The 25463-nt window shown below is 33.4% G+C and overlaps 2 protein-coding genes and 1 long non-coding RNA gene across 4 annotated transcripts; 2 read left to right on the top strand and 1 right to left on the bottom strand.

Annotated features, from left to right (window-relative positions):
* Window positions 1–1870, bottom strand: LOC147384085 (uncharacterized). Its single transcript, XR_015173055.1, has 3 exons — window positions 1710–1870; window positions 1488–1594; window positions 1–306 (listed from the first exon to the last, which is right to left on the bottom strand). It is a non-coding gene; the product is annotated as an uncharacterized LOC147384085 (long non-coding RNA).
* Window positions 1871–2272: 402 nt separating this feature from the next.
* Window positions 2273–12391, top strand: LAF3 (Amidohydrolase family). 2 transcript variants are annotated; one of them, XM_086425777.1, is made up of 15 exons: window positions 2273–2432; window positions 2515–2663; window positions 3915–4016; window positions 4874–4946; window positions 6267–6373; window positions 6460–6583; window positions 7576–7770; window positions 8049–8134; window positions 9267–9374; window positions 9603–9698; window positions 9795–9893; window positions 10021–10095; window positions 10267–10398; window positions 10489–10604; window positions 11813–12391. In XM_086425777.1, the coding sequence occupies exons 1-15, from the start codon at window positions 2339–2341 to the stop codon at window positions 11985–11987; spliced, it is 1731 nt and encodes a 576-aa protein (XP_086281903.1). In that variant the 5' UTR covers window positions 2273–2338; the 3' UTR covers window positions 11988–12391. The 2 variants fall into 2 exon arrangements, with proteins under 2 accessions (XP_086281903.1, XP_086281902.1); XM_086425776.1 differs by having other exon boundaries at window positions 10240–10398.
* Window positions 12021–24510, top strand: LOC147384083 (uncharacterized). The gene is made up of 3 exons (XM_086426291.1): window positions 12021–12083; window positions 12228–12341; window positions 23437–24510. Exons 1-3 carry the CDS (start codon window positions 12021–12023, stop codon window positions 24022–24024), a joined length of 765 nt encoding a protein of 254 aa, XP_086282417.1. The 3' UTR covers window positions 24025–24510.
* Window positions 24511–25463: the final 953 nt, after the last annotated feature.

Raw genomic sequence — 25463 nt, 5'->3', positions numbered from 1 at the left:
GTTGATAATATACCCATAATACATAAAAATTATCAGAATATCCTTATAAATATATAATTACATTAAAGCTCCATTAGAATTTCGATTTTATTTTTTCCTATTCGAATTTGAAATCCAACGAATGTTACAAACTACATCAAAATTTTGGGTATTCAATTAGATTATCAAACCAGTAAATTTGTGTTGTCCCTAAGAGGCACCATTTATGGGTTACTATTTGAATACCCTTCTATGTAACATTCCCCACATCCTCCAATTCCTCCCAAAATTGAACTCTCTCCCCACCTTTAGTAGGACCGTAAATACCTGAAAAAACCCACTGAAAATCCTTATTAACACAGTTACACAAAATAGAAATAGAAAAAGGCCTAACCATGTTTATTGACACTTTAATGAAATTCTTATTCCACGTCATGATTAAGCCACCTGCTGATCCTAAAATTGGAAGAAAATCACAGCCAATGTCCCCCCTCCAAAGCTCATTAATCATCTTATCGTCACACTCCACTAACTTTGATTCTTGGAGGGTGAGTATAAAAGGGTTTTTCGAGTATAATGTACTCTTTAACAGAGTTAATAAGTTTGATGAACAATCTTCTCCCAAATTCTTTCTAAATGCAAAACCCATAACGCCTTCGATTGTGAATCAACACCACGGAGGAAGCCCAAGTTGACTCACAAAGACACCCCACACTACAACCCAAATTACCAACCAACTTATATAGACCCACATCCACAACTCCCTACATCTGATCCTTATAGAGGTTAATCTGCAAGTCCAATACCATCTCAAAGCAATGTAGAAAGCATCTAAATAGAAAATATATATATTGGGGGTGGTTCAAGGGACATATGTAAAAACAATGGTTTTTCAAAATATGGGTTAGAGGTTTTGGATTGAGCTGATTTTTTGCGAGGATGGTCACTATGATGAGAAAATCATCCTCACAAAAAATCAACTCAATCTGAAACTTCTAAATCCATCAAAAGTGATTTACAAATTATTTGCAAAACTTGACAAAAAAAAAATCAACGGTCTACATTCTAAATCACTTTTAATGGGGTTAGAAGTTTCAGATTTGACTGATTTTTTTTTTTTTGGATGATCTTCCCATCATGGAGATCATCCTCACAAAAAATTAGCTTAATCCGAAACTTCTAACCCACATTTTGAAATTTATTAATGTTACATTGTTTTTACATATGTCCCTTTATCCGTTCCCATATATATATATATATCACCTAAAATCCAAAAAATTTCAAACACCTTTTGTGCAAATGGAATTTTTTTCAAACAGATCAAATGTTAACGCTTCGGTTAATTGTTTAAGCTCAATGGGTTTGATTTCCTATAACTGTACAGATATTATAAGGTCTCCACAATATAGTGTATCAATCAATATTCCTAATCTAAACCCTAGAAGTCTAAGCATATTAAGCTAATACAGAGAGAGAGAGAGAGAGAGAGAGAGAGAGAGAGAGAGTACCCAGTTTTTTGTTGGAGAATGGTAGGAAACTGCATCTTAACACAAGTGCAGGTGCAGATTACTAACAACACCATTGTCAAAAACGAATGGAAATTGAAGAGAGCCGACTGAAAAATCCAACAAACCCTAAATAAGATTCACATAATTTCATCTCAAATCTCACCAGTTGTGATATAGAAAGAAAAAACAGAATATGATTAAAAAATTAAACGATTTTCTTACCATTTTTAATTCTTAAACTAAAAGAAAAAATTACTTTGTCGATCGGATCTATCGTAGAGAGTTCAGGATTAGGGGTTTTTTTTCTCTCCCACTCGAAGAACAGATGAAGAGAATGACGAAGAGAAGAAGAGCTGCTGTGTGCGGTTCTCTGTCGACAGAAAAGAAGAGAAATGAGGTTAAAAAACGATGGGCAAAATAGTCTTTTCAAATGAGCCGTTTTCGATAATTCGCGTCTCCCGCAAACGCAATTTAGAAAAGCTTTAAAATACCGCTTTACCCATTTGCGTTTCTAAACGCAATTTCATAACTCAATTTCAAAACGCTGAGTTGGATTGTGTTTGATTTAACTTCAAAACACCGCGTTTTGACGCAAACGCCGGTAAAATTGCGTTTTGAAGCGCAATCAATCGCCCCCTAAATGTCTTGCCAAAAGTAAGTTCAAAAGTAAGTTGAAAGACTAGGGACTATCTAGAAAGAAATACTGAAGTCCCTTTTTTGTGTGACGTACATCAAACTTTCTATTAAAACTGAACAGCAAAATACACTCAGTGACGAAGTTGCACTAGTGGACTAAAAAAGAGTCAAATTTCTTCTCGAACTGTTAGCTCTGCAACAAATCCTCCATTTCCATGCCGTTTCGAAAGAATCTCCTCGTCTTCATCTCCGCCTCTATTGCTGCAGTTCTCGCAATCCTGTTTCTTCCCGCTTTAAACACCACTAAATGTAAAACTTCCAGTATTTTTACCCGTAAATAACTCTTAATTTCATACTTAAAAAACCCTCAAATTCCTGGAATTATTTGCAGGGTTGGTTCGAAATTCATCATCTGAGGTAGCAGATTTGGTGGTGAAGAATGCAATTATCTACACCAGCGATTCCTCTCTCCCTTTCGCCGAAGCCATGGCTGTTCGGGATGGCAGGATTATTCGAATCGGCAATTATTCTGTTGTTAAGGTCGCTCACTTTTGTTAACTGAAATCTCATTTAAGATTGTCCATTCCTTTGATATGTTCGTTTTGGACTATTTTAGGAAGCTTCTTGACCTAATTTGGAGGGGGAATACTTTTCGGTAGATAATCTTGTAAATTGTCTGTTGGATTATTTGGATGCAAAAGGAATAAAAAATCATTGAGAATGAAGAGGAGGATTTTTTTTTTCTTTTCTTTTGATAGGTTAAAGAATTGGTGGTTATCAAGCTGAAGTTGGGTTCAGGTGCTCTTATTAGTCATGAACATTTCTTTTCTCTCCGATTTGGAGAGAAAAAAGAGAGGAAAAACTGGCCCGTTTTTTCTCTCCATTATTCTTAATTTTTCTCCTCACTTAACAATCCAAACAAGAGAAATGGAGAGAAACTCACTTTTTTTTTTCTTTCCATTTCTCTCAATCCTAACACACTGGAAGACATGGGAATGACACTCCATACATCGTATCAACTTAGCTAAAATTGTGAGGCATACACCTCTAACACACGGTGTTTATGATGGTGTGAGATATGTGCCTTTTGTGTGTGTGGATGGATAAGATCGTTTCCCATCTGGACTGCTCATTCGCACCATCGACATGCATCTTGAGCCGGACACGTGGCATCATTTGAACGTGACTTTATTTTATTAGGGAAGAATCTTAATTTAAGAGATTTATCCCCTTTTATGTAATTACTAATTTGGATATGGGGTAATAGAGTAAATTGTAATTTAACGAGGATTATGATTCTTTTTAGGATTTCTTTATTTAAAGGCCTTGAGGCCATTGTAAAGGGGAGGAGAGGAGGAAAGGGAGAAATCGAGGTGAGGAGGTCGTGTATAACACTAATTTATAGTGAAACAGTTCCTTGAGCCCATGGACGTAGACATGTTTGCCGAATCATGTAAAAAACCCTTATGTTCTCACTTTTCCATGCATTTATTTATTTATTTATAATTATTTTGTGAGTTTATTAACGAAATCGTGATCAAGGTCGATTTATCACAAAATTGACCTCTACGTGCGTGTGTGTAGAAGGTGTGAGATGTGTGCTTTTTGTGTAAGGTGTGAGACGTGTGCCTTTTGTATGTGTGTGGGGAGCAGCGTGTGTGTGTGTGAGAGAGAGGTTTTTAAGCTCTTTTTACAAGCTTTGGGACGTTTTGGGGAAATCACCCCCCCAACGAGTAAGCGGTATCTTTTTTAAGCTGTTTTTATAAGCTTATGTCTTTCATGTGAATGCAGAATTTACTTAGACATGGAACTACTGAATTGAATTTTAATGGAAAGATTGTGGTTCCCGGATTTATTGATTCCCACACGCATGTGCTTTTCGGAGGCTTGCAGGTTTGCAGCAATCCTATCCCCTCTTGATTTGGTACTCAATCATGTGGATTATTTTGCATATTTATTTTGATATAAATTTCCCTATTTTACTGTTTTCTAATTTCAACAGGGATGATTCGTTGAATCTGGATTTTAGTTATATAACAACTTATGATGAGTCTTAAATATTAATAAACTAATTTTAACATTTTTAAGAAATAATCGTCTTAAATGTCATAAGAGCGAATGAATGTCAATAGGAAATATGCAACTGAATCCACCGTTTAAGTTAATTCACATGGAGATGAGTCAAGGGATGATTTGTTTTTTCTTTTTGGTGAGGATGATCTTTTTACCATGGGGACTACTAAAAACAAATCAGTTCATTTCGATGTTTGTAGCCTTACCGAAAGATGGTTGTAAATTAAAAAAGTTATGGACCATCCATTCTACTATTAACTTGGCATCTGACAGATTATAAGTTCTATAAGGGAGTTGATTTTTTGTGAGAAGATCTCCATGATGAGAAGATCATCTTCACAAAATTAGCCCTTAACTCATCAACATGTGTGCCCCATCTTTTTAGCTTGTCATAATATCCTGATAAACACTGAGGATAATCTTCATTATGAGCAAATCAACTTCATCAAAACTCACTCCTTGATTCATCTCCACGTGGGCTCCATGAATCTGAGTTTTATAGTGTGTTATATCCCAATCCATAAGTCAATTACATTTTCTTATCAACTTATGCTGCGATATTCTTAAATTTTAGTGTAGCATCCCCTCAACTGTGTTTCTACCACTAAGAATAACTTTATTGTTTTTTCTTAAAAGTAACTTGTATTGGTTCGGTGTAATTTGGTGACACAATTCAGATGATGCAAGTGCAACTACGAGGTGTGAATAGCAAAGATGAGTTTGTAAGAAAGGTTAAAGAAGCTGTAAGAGGTAAACTTCTTTTAACAAATCTATATATATATATATATATTTGATAAGCAAGCTAGTTAGTGGTTGCTGTCACCTTCTTTAATAGTTACACATATTTTTTTTTTAATGAAGAATAACTGTTATATATTTGAAAGCAATGTATTTCTTCAGCAGGTCATCTTGACCGCCTTTCTTAATACAATTTTACTTATTAAAGAAAGAAAGAAAGAAAGAAAGAAAGAAAGAAAGAAAGAAAACAAAGAAAAGGCAATGCATTTTTTTTTTGAAGTTGGGTTCAAGGGGTTTGAACATAGGACGTGGGAACAACACTCCATGCGTCTTACCAGTTAGCTAAGTTTACACTTCATCGAATGGTCCTACTTACTTTTAAGGATGAGACACCTGTCTCTTCCGAACCAGCCTTGCCCTGCATTAGTGGCCATGTGGAGGTGTCTTATTGGTCTACGTTGTTGAACGAAATTGTACCCCACATTAGTCAAATTAAAAACAAAATTTTATAAGATGACAATAAAACAATCTATGTTTTATGGAGCAAAATGTATGATAATAAAGAAAAAACATGTGTATAAAATCATGATTGGATTTTCTTATCACCTTGGATTGTTTTGGCTAAGACATTTGGGTCTTGGTGAAGGTTGAAACAAAACATTGAATGTTTCAGGATTGTCTCGGTTGAAACAATGCCTTGAGATGAGATTTTAAAACTTGCATAGAATTAGCTCGCCGAGATGAAATGTATGGATGGAACCCAGCTATTTCCATGGCTGTCACACATTTTGATACTACTACTATACTGTCGAGACTCTAGAGGACTAGCTTACGAAGGTATCTATCCAATAGTAGATCCTGTAAATTCAACATCAACTATGTTCCAACCTTGGATCGTTGGAAATATTAAGGAAAAAAAAAAAAAAATAGGAATGAACATATTTGTGAAAATGTGGAAGTAGCCCTGATAAGTGATATTATAAGAGTCGTTTAAGTATTTACAATGATAACTGATGATAGTACTAGCGAGGAGTGTGTAGTTTGAAGGTTCTAAAAAGGCAAGGAGAAAGCCCAAAAAGGATATGGATTGAGAGAAGATCTTGTAGCACTTGCAGTAGACGAAGACATGACTTTTAGATAGATTATGTAGGAACAAGATTCATGCACCCAATTCCCATATAGCTGGGATAAGGAATATGATGAGGATGAAGGTGATGTTATCATTCCTTGGTAGAAGTCCTTTAAAGTAATATTTTGCTTTTTAATGTGCTTTGTCAAACATTCTAACTTACTTTGACAAGGTTATGCTTTGTTGGGGAAACACTTTGCTAGATAAGCATCAAGGTTCGTGGGTATTAGGTGGTGGGTGGAACAACGATTTATGGGGTGGAGAGTTTCCAGTTGCATCTTGGATTGATGATATTACACCTAACAACCCTGTGAGCAGTTGTAACTTTATTGGTTCAAGGTCGCTCTTTTTTTGGCCTATAACAGCATTAACCATTTGTGATGTTTTAATATGCAGGTTTGGCTGTCTCGAATGGATGGTCATATGGGGTTGGCCAACTCACTGGCTCTAATGATTGCTGGTATTACTAATTATACAGAAGATCCAGTTGGTGGAACAATCATGAGAACCAGTGATGGAGGTAGATTTTGATATCATGATTGTTTCTATAATCATCTTTGCTAAATATTTATGTAGGACTCAATTTTATTTTAAAAATTTACTCTGGTCACAAGTGTTTGTTTGCATGTTTCTATATTTGGGTTCTGATATCTATGATAATTGACAAAAAATAGCAAATAGCTACAAGGACTAGGGAGTGAATTCCAACTATTTCTATTTCTCAAGATGGGTGTGTGGGTTATTTGCTGTTGTTGATGGGATCCATATTGTAAATCTCAAAATCAGCACCCAGTCCTATAAAACATAATTATTTCAGGTCTTTCTGGTATGAGTACGGGACTGTTTCGTACTACTTGCATTTGTTGCTTGTCTAAGACATGCATGTTAGCATTTACTTGCAATGCCTAAATCATTGGAATTAGGTTTCAAATTATCATGTTGTCTTAGTGTGTCCAAGTCTCGGGGTCACTGGGATGAGAAATTGGGGGTTTATCTTGTTTATCTCTCTTTGTCTAGATTTTTCTTGTACTGTCTCTTTTGAGACGCTTTGGTTTTTCAAGTGACCAAGACATTTTGAGGCTCAAACTTAAACTCATGGTTGAGACAAGGCTTGGATGATGATGACATCGGAGTTTATTTATGTGTATGCATGCCATCCAATAACACAGATGACGTCGAGTCTTGGTTGGGCTTGGGTTCTGTGTTCTTGTTTGTACATCTTCTGTTGGTCACCTTGACCACTGTTAGTGAAAATTGCTTTACCTATAAAAAAAAAAAAAAAAAAATTGGAGGACATTAGATCCTAGACTAGATTGCATTGATCTTGGTGGTTACACAAGGACTTCATTTTGTCTTCTTTAGTTTGCTGTTTGTTCACTCATAATTAAAACTCCACCTTGTGTTCAATATATCTTTGTAAACTTGATTCTCCACGCTGCTATGATTTGTTTAATATGGGAAGTCAATACAGTGTTTTAGTATTTATATCTCAGCTGTCAACATCGCCTGCAGAACCCACGGGATTGTTGATTGATTCTGCAATGAAACTTCTTCTCCCTTGGATACCTGAGGTTTCAGCAGATGAGAGAAGGGATGCTCTGGTTAGAGCAAGCAAACTTGCACTGATGAGGGGCGTGACAGCGGTTGTTGATTTTGGGAGATACGTTCCTGGCACAACAGTTGAACATGTCTGGGAAGATTTTAAAGGTTTAATTGAAAACTTGCATTCTATAATGATTATTATTTTTTGATCGATAAAGATAATTTTATTAAAAAAGCCAACGAGGGGGGTCGAGGGGACCAACCCAATACAAAGAAAAAAAAAACAAAAGAGATGCATTATAATTATAATTTCTACTCAGATTTATAAGGAACCTCTAGTTCCTCTTCTCTCCATTGATGCATTATGCCTTACAGGGATTGTATTTTAAATTGTCCCTTTTATATCATTGCTCACCAACATTCCACTTTCATGATATTTGCAGATGTTTATCAGTGGGCTGATTCTAGGGGGAAAATGCTGATCAGGGTTTGCTTATTTTTTCCAATGGAGACATGGTCACGTTTACTTGTATGACATTTTATTTTATGCCACGTTAGAAGCTTTCCATTCTTTCTTATGTTATTCATATATTTTATTTTGATGGCAATAGTGCAAAGTACATCATATACTTTGAGTAGCTAAACCTTAGTGGCAATTAACCGCTAACTTGCTTATTTACAAAATAAGGGCCAATTGTTTCTGTGGGTTTATTTAAATCCTAGACATTATGAGTGACATGGTCTCTCTTGTTTACTGTATCTTAAATTTGTAAGGCATTTATGCATTCTATATTTATTTCTGCTATTTTTGTTATCATCAATGTCACCACCATCATCATCATAAACCACCTGACCGTAAGCTGCACTTATCTATCAAAAAATAGTTTGTAGTTTTTTTTTTATAAAAACTTTTTTGTATATATTGCTGGTAATTTCTGCCATGTGGATTTTACAGTTCTCTTTCATGGGTAAGATATTGTTCAATTGTTGTTTCTACTCCTTGTCTTGCAAGCCATCCAAATATTTGCTTGCTTTAAGTTTATCCACGAGCAATATGATCTACCAGAGGTTTTCTCTGCATTCTTGTCGATTAATTCATACGTCATACATGAATTATGGTTGTAATTTTGCAAACACTTTCTGCTTATAATCTCTAGTGAGTCAAACCCTTTAAAACTGGTTTAATTTTGTTACACATGTATTATACTAATAATTATTAATTTTTTAATTGTAAGGTTGATTAATAGACGTTCAATAACAAAATCTTATTTTATTTATTAAAAGTTGATTATTTTATATCAAAAAACGCCAAATCTGGTTGACTAAACTGAATTTTAAAAATCGGGTTATTCATAGTGACTTTCTTACTTGGTTTCCTTCTTTTTTTGATGACAGTGCTAACTTTTCTAGGTCCAAGCACAAGCTAGCCCATTTAAACAGGAAATTCTTAAAAAAGATCCCTCTGAACTCCTCAAAAAGTTTACCCTAGAAAAACAAGAAACTTAATATGTTGTCGATGACTGCTCGGATGAATTTTAAAACCATGTTCTTTATTGCTCTATGTCATTGGAATTGTATAATACCCTTGCCATCTTTGTATTAAGGTGATTACTTGATTGTTTCTTGGTTAATTTCCAGCTGAAGTTTTGTTTATTTTTTAGGATCTTTACCACAAGACAGGTCGGGTTTTAAGCCAATGGATTTACTTGGGCGGTGTGAAGGCTTTTGTTGATGGGTCCTTGGGTTCCAACAGTGCACTTTTTTATGAGGTATGTAATATTGGAATCTCATATCATGCAAAATATGTCATCAGTTATCTTGTATGTTGTTTTCTTGGTGCTTTGTAGTCTCATATCATCATATTTTTTTTGGTTCATACCATCCAATGTTGAAGGTTTTAAATTTCCGTTGTTTTGCGAAAAAATTACAAGTGACACAAATGGATAGTTTTGTAGTCTTGTAGTCTCATATCTAACAATTATCTATGCTTCTTCTAGCCTTACTTGGACGAACCACACAACTATGGTCTACAAGTGACACCAATGGATAGTCTTTACAATATGACAATGGAATCAGATAAATCAGGGTTTCAGGTTTTTTTCTTGTCTTATTTCAAATCTCATTTCTTCTTTAGTTACTTCTTTTAGTACTGAAATATGAAGCCATTGATGAAAATCAAATTATCTCAGGTTGCTATTCATGCTATAGGTGATAAAGCGAATGACTTAATCTTAGATTTATATGAATCCGTGGTGTCTTCAAATGGAATGAGAGATAGAAGATTCAGGGTAAACCCAATTGCAAAAGTCTAAGAAGGTTCATGTATTTTGTATAATATTTAATTTCGCTGCCTTATTTTTTGTGTTAATGGGTATCTTAAAGCTTAAGTTGTTATGGAAAATGACTGCTCTTCAGATTGAACATGCCCAACATTTGGCACAAGGAGCCACAGCTCGTTTCGGACAACAAAGGATCATTGCTTCGGTGCAGGTCATTATGTTCCATTTCTTTCAATGCAGATTACTATCTATTCTCTATTCTCATTTATGTCTTCTAATAATAATATCTCTTGTTTTATGGGTTCCCACAAACTTAAGTAAAACTTGTGTTGTTTTACATATCATCACCCTGTAGACTTATATGGAATCATTGGCTTTACAGCCAGAACACCTACTGGATGATGCTGATTCTGCTGCAAAGAAGCTTGGGGTGGACAGGGCCGAAACGGGATCATATTTATTTCGATCACTAATAGCTAGAAATGCACGAGTAGCATTTGGTTCAGATTGGCCAGTAAGAACTTTTTTGTTTTTATATTTATAAGTTTATCATCAAGTGATATGCACAATTGTTCTGGACTTAGTGATAGTTCCATTATTTCAGGTGGCGAACATTAATCCTTTAGGGGGGATCAAGACTGCAATGAAGAGAATACCTCCGGGTTGGGAGAATTCTTGGATACCATCTGAGTGTGTTACATTGATCGATGCTTTAAATGCGTAAGAAAAATTTCATCTTTCAATTGTTTTTCTTCTCTACTTTGATCAATGATGTTCCTATTGCATTGTCCTAAGAATCTGTTTTGTTACAATATCTTGAATTATTTCAATTTCGATGAATAACTTACGCTGTGTTTGGATTGAGAGAAATGGAGAGAAGAGAAGAGAAAATTAATGAGTTTCTCTCCTTTTCTCTTGTTTGGATTGTTAAGTGGGGAGAGAAGAGGAGAGAAAAACGGTGAGTTTTCTCTCCAAAAGTGGAGAGAAATGGATAGAAACCCTTTTAAAATATTTTATAATTCTAACTCTGCCCCCTAGATCTCTTTTAAGACATTTTTAAATTCCAAAGGTTTCTCTCCTGTCAATCCAAACATGGTGTACAGAAACTGAGCTTCTCCTCTTCTCTCCACTTCTCTCAACCCAAACAAAGTGTTAGGAACACTTCAGAATGGTCATATAACTGTGATAATATATATATATTTTTTTGAGAGAGGCTTTACTGTGATGATACTAATTTTTTTTAAGACAGATAATAAATAGAGGAGAAGAGAGTATGAGGCTTTGGGTAGCGTGTGCGTGTGTGTGTGTGAGAGAGAGAGAGAGAGAGAGAGAGAGAGAGAGAAGGGGCTTAACTGTGATACTAATTCTTTTGAAGACAGATAATAAATAGAGGAGGAGAGAGCATGTGGCTTTGGGTAGTGTGTGTGAGAGGGAATTCCCCCCAATAGAGGTGAACATTATCCATCTTTCTGAATCCTCCCCACCCCACCCCCTCCCCAAAAAAAAAAAAAAAAAAAAAAAAAAAAAGAAAAAAAAAAAAAAAAAGTAGGTTAAACATACATCATCCCAATTTACTTGTGGGATTCTTGAATTCTCCTCTATTCCCCCCAAAACCTTTTGAATGCTTCCCAAAACACAGATCATGCCATGTTACAGATTTTGAGAGATGGAGAGAGGCGGGAAGTTAGGGCTGTTTCAGTTCATCTGAATATATATTTTTTTGTATTCAACAAATTGCTGACAAATTTTGAGAAGCACTGTTTAATCCTCACAAATCCCCTTATTCATCAATTCACAAATCCCCTAAAAATTGGAGATTTTTTTGACAGTGATGCATACTATTATGCCCATTCCTTCTCCATCATTCTCTATCAACTCTTGTTGCCTTATGACTTCTATTGATATTGATCTGGAGCTTACTATGGCAGGTACACCATTTCAGCTGCTCATGCAAGCTTCCTCGACAATGATTTGGGATCTCTGTCTCCCGGGAAATTTGCAGATTTTGTTGTCCTGTCTGCTGATTCATGGGAGGAATTTGCATTAGAAGCCTCCGCATCTGTTGAGGCAACGTATGTTGGTGGTGTTCAAGCTTATCCTTGACACACAGATTTCAAAAGCAAAGGATTCTTCGACATGGATGGAGATTCAGTTATGATGAAGATGAGGAGCAGCTATGTATATCGTTTTGACGATAAGGTATGTATTTATTAGTGCTCTTCTGAGAGGATGTATACTTCTTTATTCCTACTAGAAGAATTAGGATACCCATTTGTAGAATCTGAAAATATGAGGATGGCCCGGTTTGTATTTGTACAAATCCCATTTCTACCTTTGTTGTAGTGCCATAACCTTACTTTCCCACCTTTTGTGTTTGGGAGAAGTAGAAGTTCGGAGTTTGAGAGAATCTTGTCTGTTACAGAAGCTGTAAAAGTACTGTTCTTAGAAGCTGTAAAAGTACTGTTCTTCGTACAGAAGTTTGAAAAGATCCTCTGTTTGTTTCACAATTTTTAGTTGTTGATTTTGAAAAATGATCAAAATACTCTTATATATACAAAAACTGTTAAAAGAAATAAATTATTTCTTATAAATAAATCCATTAATCAAACATCATTTTATACAAAATGAAATTACTCAATAAAAAATTCCAAATTCTAGTGAACATTGCAAATTCATTTAAATAATGACTGACCGCGAAACCATCAAATTAATGGAGGATGAGAGAAATTTGATAGTTCTAAGCCGTCGAATTAGGGAACATCAACAATGTCAACGGTCATAGGCCGTCAAAATTCGATTTCTAAAATTTGTAGGCTTTGGCCTATTGAATTTTTTTGTCAATTTTTTTTGTTTTCCTATAGTGTATCCTGGTTCAAAATTTTAACCATCGACTTTCAATGAAAAATATTTTCCTTAGTAACTTAGTAAGATTTTAACTCTTACCTAGGACCATTGACAATCCAACCCCAAAATCTTCTAGATTTCATGCAAAAACTAATATCAAAAGAAAAAAATTCAAAAATTTTGTTTTGAGGTTTTATCCAAGGTTTTGAAAATGTACGGTTACATAAGTCACAAATTTAAAATTTAAATTCAACAGTGATTTTATTTATTTTTTTTTGATTTTATTTTTCAAAGTTCAAAGAACTTTGTCCTTTATAACCTAGTTGCACCGGATCATGTTTTTGGATGCCGCAAGGTGAGTTCAACGAACCTTAGTAAGATTTAAAATCATTCTGAGTTAGTAAGGCTAATTGATGTGTCAAAATTAATAAAATAAATAAATTAAATGAAATTTTCAATTTTTTTAAAAATAAAATATATACATACGAAGGTTTATATATATATTATTATATTTATTATAAGAAGGTTTATATTATATATATTATTATTATTATTGAATCCAACATCCAAGGATGTGGGAAAGCCCTATGATGTCAAGCTAAAAGAGGTTTGTTGTTGGCATCTTCACTCTTGGATTGTCTTGACTGAGTATGTGACCATGGCTCGATAGTCAGCTGATTTGACTCAATTGAATTTAGAGATGACTCGGTGCCAAAAGTCAATGAAACTATTGTTGAGTCAACCCAGCTAATAATCAAGTCAATTCGTCAACTTGACTACGTCATCTAAATAATGCACTAAGTTGGGCCACAACGAGTTACTGTGCACTATATAATCTTTTTTGTGGAGAAAAAATAAATGTAGAACTTTTGTCGCCACACCAACTTTTACTTAGAGCACTCCATTTACGTGACACCAATAAAGAATTTACCAGGTCAGATGCTTAAAGTAGGTTGGTGTGGCAATTGAAACTCTCCATTTCTTCTCCACAAAAATGTCATAATTAATGAATTGAATAAATAGGTTGAGTTTCTGAACTGACTCGAAGCATTTTCGAATTGGTTAACAGAATCAACTCAATGATTTACCGAGTTGATTCCATTGAGTTTTGGGGTTGTGTCAAATCCAATTGGGTCGACTTGATGAGACGAGTTTTAAAATTATGATTATGATTATGATTATGATTATAAGGTTGAATAGATTAAAGTTACCCTAGAAGTGGAAGAACTTGAAGTTGATTTGTTCTGGGGATAAAAAAATGAATTTTTTTTTTCCTGAGAAATTGAAAATGATGGGATTTTGGATAGAAAAATCTAGGATTTTATCCGAGGTTAGTTCTAGATAGAAAATCATGAACTGAAGATTAATCATGGAGGTTGAAGAATTTGAAGGTGATTGATTGGTTATAAGAAGAAAAAAATCTGAATTTTTGTCTATAGAACCTAGAGGTTGAAGATGAGGGTATTTGAGTCTTTTTCTCAACACTAAGGTCAAGGAATGCATGTCATCAATTTCAAAATATAGGGGGTATCTCTAATATTTAAAAAAAAATAGGGGGCTATGTATAAATTTCCCTATTATTAAACAAATAAAAGATTATTGCCAACTTATTTTTAGATCTAGGTATCGAAGGGTGCATATTAATCTAACAATAATAATAATAATAATAATAATTAATTAATTATAATAATAATAATAATGATGATGATGATGAAACTTTATATATGACTAAGTTGCGTGTTTGGCTTCTTAAAAATGTCTCATGCATGAATCTCATGGGCTTCGAGTATGGTGTGTGAACAGATATGGTAACTTATTAATGGATAAAACAATAATGAGACTAAGTCTTTTATGTGAAAGAAAGAAACAATATGCGGTACATGCATGCACTTTTGATGATAAACGTGTGAAAATTAAGATTCTACAAGTCAAAATCAAATCCATCTTTATCTAATCTTTGTTCTTTATAATAGTCTTGGATATCGTCCGAGTTGACTGGAAAACTCAGACGAGTCAATTCAATTAGAATTCAAGGTGACTCGGTTACGAACTTAATGGAATCAAAAGAATCGATAATGTTTGAAATCTAACATAAGTAGTTCCGTTGGTTTTCTCCATTTCAATATGAAATATATATATGTGGACATGATATCTGAAGCATTTCTAAGTTTCAATATGCCATAAGGTTTAATAATGTAAATTTATTCCTAATTTACCTTATTATTATTTTTTAAATAAAAGGCTTTGTAGCAACGGCCAAGTAGGACAGTCGCCATTGTTTACAACAATTTTCCGTGCAAATTTTTTTCAGGAAAAAAACTCTTACAACGACGGTCAATACACAATGTGAAAAAGTCCAAATTTGACGGCCTTGGGAGTAAGAGGTCGAATTGACGTCGAATTTTTCATTGTCAAAATTTTTTTTTTCGATAGATCGAAATTGTCAAATTAATGAAGGATGAGAGAAATTCAATAGTTCTAAACTATCAAATCTGGGAATATCAAGAATTTCGACGGTCCTAGACCGTTAAAATTCAATTTTTAAAATTCGTGGGCCTTGACCGGTCAAATTTTTATGTCGAATTTTCCAGTTTTCACATAGTGATATTATTGTGGCCATAGCTGATACAAATATCGACTAAGGTATTTGCGACACCTGGAAACACATAGACTAGCCATCAATATAGGTAATAGAGACCACATTTTAAGCCTATAGCACCGTCACTAAAGCCCATTTTTAGTGTAGTGTTAATGGGTTTTAAAGACAAACCTCATGAATTTTTAGAGTAAATAAAAGATATTATTTATTTATTTAATATTTTATTAATGATAAAATAATCTTTTAAATAAATGAATTAAGTTAGCTGTAGATACCTAGATTTATCAAGGGTATATTTTAATTAATGGTAAAATCAAATTAAATTATTTTTAAAAATCCTTGACAAATTCGTTAGAGAGCAAAAGTGGAGTTTTGAAAATTGTCTCATGTTTCATGGGTAATTTTTGATTTGATTACCAAAGAAAAATCCATTAATAAAGTTTGTTTGGCAATATATAGTGGTCCAGCACAACTACTTGCCAACTTTGGCTAAAACTGTAAAATAGAATAGTCTCGATTCTACTATACTATATTTAGAGATAAAAACTCTCTAAAATCATAATAAACTGAATTAGAAAACTAATTATAGTATTAGGAAATTAAATAAGGAGTCTTGACATCCACCCCCTTCAAAATGACTTGTCCTCAAGTCGAAAAAATCTCGTACAAACCTAATACTTAAGTGTCTACATGATTCGCAACGGAAGGGATATTAGCCTCCAAAAGAAGTATGTGGGATTTCTTACAATGATATCCCGGTTTAAATTAGTTGTCACAACTAAGCCATAGACCTTTAGGTCGTTGGTCTATTAGATGTGTCGGGGAAAGTCATCGAATAAGAGGAAGCCTGGGAAGAGCTGGCCCAAATAAAGATCGTATAAGATTAAGAGTTGGCTTGGTAGGAGTAGGAAGAAGTGCTGAATGATTGGAGTTCACTTGAGAGCGAACTTTATTTTTGTCATATTTATGATTTCGTCTAGAAATTTTGCAAGTTTAAAAACTTGTATAAGGATAGTATGTTTTCACATTTGAACTCCTACGCATAATTCATCATGTGAGTTGTAACAACTACAACTAATCATGAAGTCTTTTGGTAAACAAAAGAAATCATTTTGCTTGAATTGCAATTGATAGTCACTAACATCTAACCTACTGGAAATGACTCTGCTAGGACCAGTCTCTATTATGCCAAACCGTGTACACAATGCTTATGTAAATTTTCTCCCGTTCAATCATGTCAAAGTGCATTCCTATCATTGGTACCATGGAATAGCCTCTCAGATAAGATGAGTCAATGCCAAAGTCATCATCTGTTCATTATCATATTAGTGATCTTTTAATAATGTTTCACATGAAAATCTAATCGAATGGATCATCTCCATAAAAAATTAAAAAATCAATCAAAATAGTACGGCCTTGAATTATAGTCCCACTCTAATTTAGGTGGTTGTGTATTTCCGGTGCCACTAGTGTTAATTGCTCCAAGTTCCAATATCCTCAACAACTCATTAATTCATGTCCAATTCAATGTTTCAAAAATTTCTTTAACCCGTTGGGTGAGGATAAAAGTTTAACTTTGAACTCCTTAATCTTCATAGTAAAAATTAAGAAAGATGCTCTGATACTAAATATTAGGTTTCTTTGAGCAAAAGTTTAGGACCTTAAGAAAAAGAATGAATTTATGAAAAAGAGAAAGATAAAAAATTTATTAATATTACTTGCATTTATAACAAAGTCTATCCAATCCACCAATATATTGTAGTCCATTACCACTACTTGTCAACTTTGGCTAAACCAACTAAAATATAATAATCCTAATTCAATTCTTAAATTAATTAGACTCTTATTAAACTCAAAAAAAAAAAAAAAAGAAACCCTCTAAAAGATTGATAAACTGAATTAGAGAACTAATAAAATTAGAAAATAAAACAATGAGATCTAACAATTAACTTGTTTTTCATTGTGTTGGATTCAACAATTGAAGGGTATTAAAGAAAATAAAGATACCTACTTGCCAAGGAGGTACACTTTTTAAGGTTTCTTTACTGAGTTGACTCAGTGATTTAATAAGTTTATTTAACCAAATTAAGTTTGAGGCCAAGTTACCTCAAAATCCAACCAATTCGAGTCGACTAGTTAGTATTGTCCAGTCGCCTACTAACTACTTGCCTCTAACTTCTCCTCTACGCTGAAAAGAAACGTTTAGAGTGAAAAGTCAATCATTTGTAGGATGATCCTCTTATGATAATTACAAATATTAAAATAAGATAAATTATTTAAGTACAGAAAAAGCTAATTTAAAAATCATAATTTTTAATATTTAAAATTAAACATAAAAATGTTTTAATAAAATTCCTTGTATTTATTTCACTGAATTGGATGTTAAATTAAAATTTTTGACATTTAATTTGTGTACCATTTATGAATTATTCTAGGCTCAGAGGACATAAATCATTTAACTTATTTAAAATTATTTATTAATATATTTATATTTAAATAATTATAACAACTTCTTATTATAAGGTGGACTAGAAGATGCTTAATCATAAACTCATATTTCTAAATGTACTAAAAAATATTAAAATAAATAAATTTTTTTTACCTAAAAGTTAAAATTCCAATCTCAACCAAATGTTATTAAGTACACCAATACTTTTAAAATATACGACGAATCATCTTAGATAATAGACAAATCAATATGAGGGATGATTATTTACATTTACCATCTTGCCTGATTATTGCTTCCAAGATCAACATGCCTCACGTGATTTATCTCACTCTCTGGATAAGTTTATAAATAATATTTTAATATTTATTAAATATAATTTCAATGTCAATCACTATGTGAAAACTAAAATTTGACAAGAAAATTCGACTGGTCAAAGCCTACAAATTTTAAAAATCGAATATTAACGGTCCATGTTTGTTGAAATTTTTGTTATTCTTCAATTTGACGGTTTAGAGTCATTAAAATTTTCTCATTCTCCATAAATTTGATGGTTTCGATTTATCGAAAAAAAAAAAAAAAGACTTTGACAATGAAAATTTTGATGTTTTGGTCCGTCAAATTTTATGAAATTTAAGAGTATTGGGCCGTCAAATATAACCTTTTCTCACGTAGTGAATCTCTTTTAAGATTAAATTTATATTTTTTTTATTTATTTATTAGGTCTGTAGGATTAGTAAAGGGGGGATGATGGGGTATCTTGCGGGGTCAAGTTGCGTGACATAGGATAAGTCTCACATGCATCTTGTTCATCATTAGTCAAACCTAGAAAAAAAAAAAAAAAGTCAATAACTCTCAAATAAAGCCTAACCTGTCAAATTAGTTTAGAACACGTCAAACGCGGTTTTTGAAAGTTAAATTTTTTTTTTTTTTTCCTTCTGAAGTGCAGTTGAAACTCGTTTTAGTCGGCTAGGGCTGTCAAAGGATGTATTGGACCAAACGAATAAGGATTAAAATAGAAAAATATAATTTTTATTTTAAATATTTTATATTAGATTCCAAACAAACAGGGCCTTAATGCCTCTCTCCGATAATAATTCAAACTCCAATTGTCAAGATTTACAATTTAAATAAGCTAAGATGAATCATTTAAATTGTCGATAATTGCCGATATCGACAATTTAAATCATTGATCCAATTGTTATGTTCAAATGTCGAGATCGACAATTTATAGTTCTTGATCTCATCAATCTCGATAGTTGTAAAAGATCGATCTCGATGATTGGATTAAAGATCAATCTCAATGATTTGAATTGTTGATCTTGATAATTTAAATCATCAATCTCAACTATTTAAGGGGATGAATGGAAATTAAAAATGAAAAAGTTTACTAGTTAGGCCATTAAATTATGGCAGGAAAATTAGGGGGTATTTTGAAAAAAACCCATCCTTCAGGGTTCATTAAATAATTTTTCATTATAAAAATATGTTGGCCCTTGGCCGACCTAATGGATAAATGGCAGTCCATTAATGAAGAACTTTACATGCAAGCTACCCCCAATAAAGACATGTTTGCAAAAGTCACTTTCTCAAGGAAAAACTCAAGCCTAGTAATTCAAGTTAATTCTTCTTTAGGTTGGTCTCAATATTGACCTAATTCTATAATTTTGTTATTTGGCATAACCAAAGTCATTTCTTGATTTCTTTTAAGTTTTAATCTCTCATGTTTGGATTTTAAATTTTAAAATCCTGTATTTCATCTAGGTCTATTTGTAAGCAGTCAACCTTTAAGATAAAAAAATATTTACTCCTGAATCTAAAGATTGCTCCAACAAGACCAAGAACACTTGAAATTGAGACGACCCAAAGTACGATTAACTTGGCTAACCTATAACTTAGAAATTATTGGCCAAGTCATCTTGGATGTCGGATGAGTCAATGTGATGGACAATTCACATTGATTATTGAAGAGGTAAAATCTTGGATGACGTTGACTCCTTGAGGTTTACCTCTAACAATCAATCTTCATTATTTTTAATGCACACGAACGATAAAAGATCACATGGAAAAATAATCAAAGAAAAGGAAAAAAAAGGGAGAGAAGGCAAACACGAGATTTGTTCACGGGATTCGTCCCACAATGAGACTACATACCTGGGCTCCGAAGAGCCATTCTATTATTCTTGAAGCTAGTACACTATCTACAAAAATTAGTCTCCTCTTCTTCTTTCCTCTTCCTAATAACGTCTTTCTTTTACATTGTAACTCCTTACATAGATACAAAAGATGAAACTAAATCCTAATAGAATGGGTCAATCTCTCCCTCAATCAACCATTCAAATCAAATTCAAAATATATTAATTGAAGCCTCGAGATATGCATTAAAAATTTCATGTGACCAATATTCGTCATATTTATGCCACGTGTTAATACCAATTTTACCCTTTAAAATTATATAGCCTAATTGCTTCTAAGACCAGGATTACTCACCTAGTCAATTCAGTCTCTAACAAGATTTCATTCCATGATTTTATAGGAAAGGAAAAAAAAAAAAAAAAGAAAAGAAAAAAAAGAAGTTTACAAATTATTTATGTGAGGTCAAAAAATGTGGATCCCATAAAATTGGAGAGATGCTGTTGGCACTCCAATTAAAAATAAAGAAAATAAGTGAATGGCTGAGAATAAGTAAAAGTTAGGGTGCTAATAGAAGTCCTCTCTCTCTTCTTATTGCTAGATTTATATCACTACGTGAAAATTGGAAAATTTGACAAACAAAATTGACGGGTCAAGGCCCAAGTATTTTAGAAATTGAATTTTGACGGTTTAGGACTGTCGAAATTCTTGATGTTCTCAGATTTGATGGTTTAGAGTTGTCAAATTTCTCCCATCCTTCATTAATTTGATAATTTCAGCTCGTCGAAAACAAAAATTTGACAATGAAAAATTTGATGTCAATTCAACACTTTTGTCTGTCAAATTTTATGAAATTTGATGGCCCAAGACTGTCAAATTTGGGGTTTTTTTCACATTGTGCATATTCTTGATTTAAGGTTTTATATGAACCTAATCATAATAGTAAACAATTATAAAAAATTGTTTAAACAAGTGCTTGAATGTTTTTGTAATGTTGAGATAATAATTTGAGCCAAACCTTTATAATGTTTGAAAAGTGGGTGTTTTAATCTTTAATTGAAGTGTAATAAATAAAAGTTGGGGTGTCAATAGTAACTCTATAAATGATTAATTAGACCTGATTTTTGAATTCCTAACAGACTATGATAACTCCTCCATTGACAATTGAGATACGAACCGACCATGATTAACCCCAAATAAGTCCCAACCTCTCCCTCTAATGTTTGTGATGCTCAACAAGTGATGATGCTACATCCACCTATGGGTTGCCCAAGTGGTAAGGGCGAGCACGTGAAGTGTGGGTTAAGCGTACATCACGGGTTCAATTCCTCTCTTGAATTTTTCTCATGATTTAACTGGGGGACCATGGCGGTGGAATTAGTCGTGGTGCGTGCAAGCTAGTCTGGACACTCCATTAAAAACAAACCCAAAAAAAAAAAAAAAATAAAAAATTTAGAAAATGAGGGGAGCGTGATATTTTATATTTAGAAAATGACAAAAGGCTTCTTTTCAGTTTGAAAAAACTAAAAAGTACATTTAATAAATGAGAATTATTACAACTACTTCTCTCGTCCTTTTCTTTTTTCATAAATGAAAATGATCCTTTTAAATTTTTTTATTTTTATTTCTAACAAAAATATAATTAGCTATAATTAAAAACAAAATATTAGATCCCACCAACAAATTTTATGGAGTTGAAAGAAATGACTCACATACAGTAGAATAAAGACTTTAAAAATGTTTATAAGAAAAAAAAAGATTTGCCTATAAGAGTGATGTCTCTTCTTCAGATGAAAAAATGTGTAAAAGATGATTTTTAAACATCAATTTTTTCAAAATCTATGTTTAAAAATCAAACAAAAATTGATTTGACAAGACCTTATCAAATCGAATCACAATATTTGATTCAAATCAATTTTGATGTACAAATTTTAAATAAGTATTATATATTTACACAAAATAAATAATATAGGTTATATACTTTCTCACATTTTATTGGATCGAGACATGATTGATTTAGAATTGTCCAGTACAAAATCAAATTGGATCTTTATTGAAACTCGAATCCTAAACCTCAATCCAGATCTAGTGTAATTGGATTGAAAATGGATTAGATTTTAGATCCGATTCAATCCATTGACAACCTTACTATAGTGGTTCGTTAAAATGTTGTAAATGTGCAAAGTTCTACAATATAATTTTAATTTGTGTATGAATTTTAGATGGCCAAGTTTTGCACTATTTCTCAAGGGAATTAATGCGGGTGTACATAGCTTTGCAGTGATTCACAATTGATGATGAGCAATCAAGCATTTACTTGAATTTTTTTGAAAATTGATTTGTTGGACAAGTGAAACCAACCCCCCTCTCCACATTCACTCAATTGGTTTGTTGTTGCGGGTGTTTTTGGCCCCTTTTGTCCTTTGTTCTCTTCGACCCCTCTGATCCTTCCTTTCCCACTCTTCGAGCTTTTTAGATGCTTCATTATATATACATGGACCTATTAAACTCCCATGGCCATCAAGGCAAATTTTTATTTTAAAATTATGACAATTTGGACTTTTGAGTAATACCAAACAGGGCCTTATGACAAAGATCATGTCGGTTGAAAAAATTTCCTGTAGTGATAATCGGACTCTACTATATAGCATACTCAAAACACTCTCCTGACGTGGCATGTGTTAGAACTATATATATATATTTTTTTACCTCAAAATACACATCTGCACATCCTCATAAATATTTGCACTTATGTATCCCGAGGCAAGAAGATCTATGATTCTAGCACATGCCATCTCAGGAGAATATTTTGAGTATGCCACGTGGGGAGTCAGAAAATCATTACCCTTTTCCTAATAATATTAAAAACAGAGTCATGATAATATGACACGCCAGGTGGCATACTCAATCGAGTCCCTGATGTGGACAAGTTTGGGAACTGTAGATCTGTATGCCTCGGGTTACATGGATCCCTTAGGATATATTTTTTTTACTAGAGAAGTGCAATCGATTATCCAGAGGTGTATAGATCTACAGTTCCCAAATTTATCATGTTAACAAGTTGACTGAGTATGCCACCTGGTGAGTCATATTATCATGACTTTATTAAAAAAATAAGGGACTTCTTATTTTTATACTCCCCCCTTCAAATAATAAATTAATGTCGACTGTAGATTGAGACTAAACTGAAATTGAGCAGTTAAGAGCAATTCAAAGAAAGCTGTTTTCTTTTGAACACCGACCTCAAAAAAATCGCATAAGAAACAAACGTGGACTTTTTTGCTTAGTCAAAGTTCAAAACTCAAACAGTCATCTCCCCCTTTTCTCTTTATATAAACAAGTCTCCAAACCTCAACATTCACAATTCAAGCACCACAATCTCTCTCTCTCTCTCTCTCTCTCTCTCAAACCAGCATATATCTCCCCCTCCTCTTTATATAAACAAGTGTCCTAACTCCTCAACATTCACAATTCAAATTAACATCCCTCTCTCTCTCTCTCTCTCTCTCATATCCAACATCGCTTGCAAGGTTTGCTATCCTAAATCAATATCATCAGTGAAGATAATCTTCTGGGAAGGGAGCACAAAGATCTTCAACAAAAACTTGATAGCTGGAGAGCTCATGTTCCAATACCCAGAAAGTATGGTATGTCATGCTGATTCCTTCTACATTGGTCAGCCGATTCCCGCTCTCTCGATCGATGATAAACTTGTATCAGGCCAAACATACTTTGTTCTTCCCATCGATCACTTCGCTTGCAAGGTTTTATCTGCTTCATCGCTCTCTTCCTTAGCCTCAAGTCCCAAACCTGCTCCTTTAATCTTTGGTGATTCTCCATTTGAATATATAAAGGGATCGAACGGGGGAACGATGATTAAGGTTTTGCCCGAGTTCATCATTAGATTAATATCAAGAAGCAATGGTGAAGGTAGAAATAGTCCTAGCAACAGTTTTCTTTGTAGTACTCCAGAGTTGAAGAAGCATTTTAATCAGTTGGTGGGTTCTAAAGATCAGACATGGTCGCCTAAGCTCAAAACCATTTCGGAGTGTAAGAAGCATTCATCGCCATGTGGGTTTTTAGGATTGAAATGGAGATCAAAAGAATTAGAATGGTAATTACTCTCTTTGATTAAAGATAATTCAGTTTACTAATTAATAGAACACATTAAACTAGATGAATTGGAGGAAGCCCAGGTAATGATGGTTTAGGCTCAAGTGGTCTTGGTCTATAGGAGCAGGAAGAAGGCTGGATGATTGGAGTTCACTCGAGAGGGGGACTTTAATGTTGTCATAGTTATGAGTTCGCCTTGAAATTTTTAAAGTTCAAAAGCTTGTATAAGGGTAGTTGATTTCCACATCTAAAATCCAACCCATAATTCGCCATGCAAATTTGAAATAAAGAAAGCAATCAAGAAGTCTTTTGGTTGTGTTCTTGTTCTATTGGCCAAGCGCTTGAATTGTTGTTGATAGTCACTAATAGCAAACCTGGAAAGAGTTCGATCTGTGTGCTAGGATCGATTTGATTTGTTGTGCCAAAATATGTATACAATTCCCATGTAAAGTTTTCCCAGTTCAATCAACCAAAGATGCATTCCAACCATTACTACCATGGAATAACATCTCCTATATAAGATGATCCAATGACAGAGTTACCATCTATTCATCGTGACATTGATGATTCTTTAATAATGTTTGGCATGAAAAATCCATTAATCAAATGGATCATCTCCATTAAAAGATGGAAAATCATTATGAATGGTGCAACCTTGAAATATAACCTCATCCTAATTTAGGCAGGTCTATATCTTTGATTGCGGTCTAGGTACAACCAGTATCAGTTGCTCCAAGCTTTATATACACTCCAACATCCTCGACAACTCATTAATTCGTGTCTGATAATGTCTTGAAAATTTCTTCAACTTGTTGGGTGAGGTTTAAACATAAACTTTGAACTTCTTAATATTCATAGTAAAGGTTAAGAAATATGCTCTGATGCCAAATGTCAGGTTTCTTTGATAAAAACTTTAAGAAGAAAAGGGGACATTAAGAAGAGTTTATGAAATAGAGGAAGATAAAAATTTCTTAATATTGCTTACTTTTATAACAAGCTCTATTCAATCCATCTATACATGTTAGTCCATCACACCTACTTGTCGACTTTAACTACAGCACTAAAATAGAATAGTCCTACTTCAATACTAAATTTTAATTAGACTCCTACTAAACTCAAAGAAAGAAACCCTCTAAAATGGTAATAAATTGAATTAAAAAACGAATAAAATTAGAAAACCAAATAAGGAGTCCTAACAAATAACATGTTTATTGATTTTTTGGATTCAATTATTGAATGGTGTGAAAGAAAATAAAGATGCCTACTTGCTAAGGACTTAAATTTTTTAAGGTGACTTGACTGAGTAGACTCAATGATTTAACAAGTTGATTTAACCGAGTTAGTTTCATCACATTTGAGGTAAAGTCAACCCAAAATCCAACCAAATCCAGTCGACTCAACTGAGTTTCAAGTTGATGATTAACTAGGAGGCATGTGAAAATGC

The sequence above is a fragment of the Akebia trifoliata genome, chromosome 15 (genome assembly GCF_017979445.1).
Source record: "Akebia trifoliata isolate Shusen 1 chromosome 15, ASM1797944v1, whole genome shotgun sequence".
Taxonomy (NCBI): Eukaryota; Viridiplantae; Streptophyta; class Magnoliopsida; order Ranunculales; family Lardizabalaceae; genus Akebia; species Akebia trifoliata.
The sequence above is the reverse complement of the archived record's forward strand: the minus strand, read 5'-3'. Positions and strand labels throughout refer to the sequence as shown.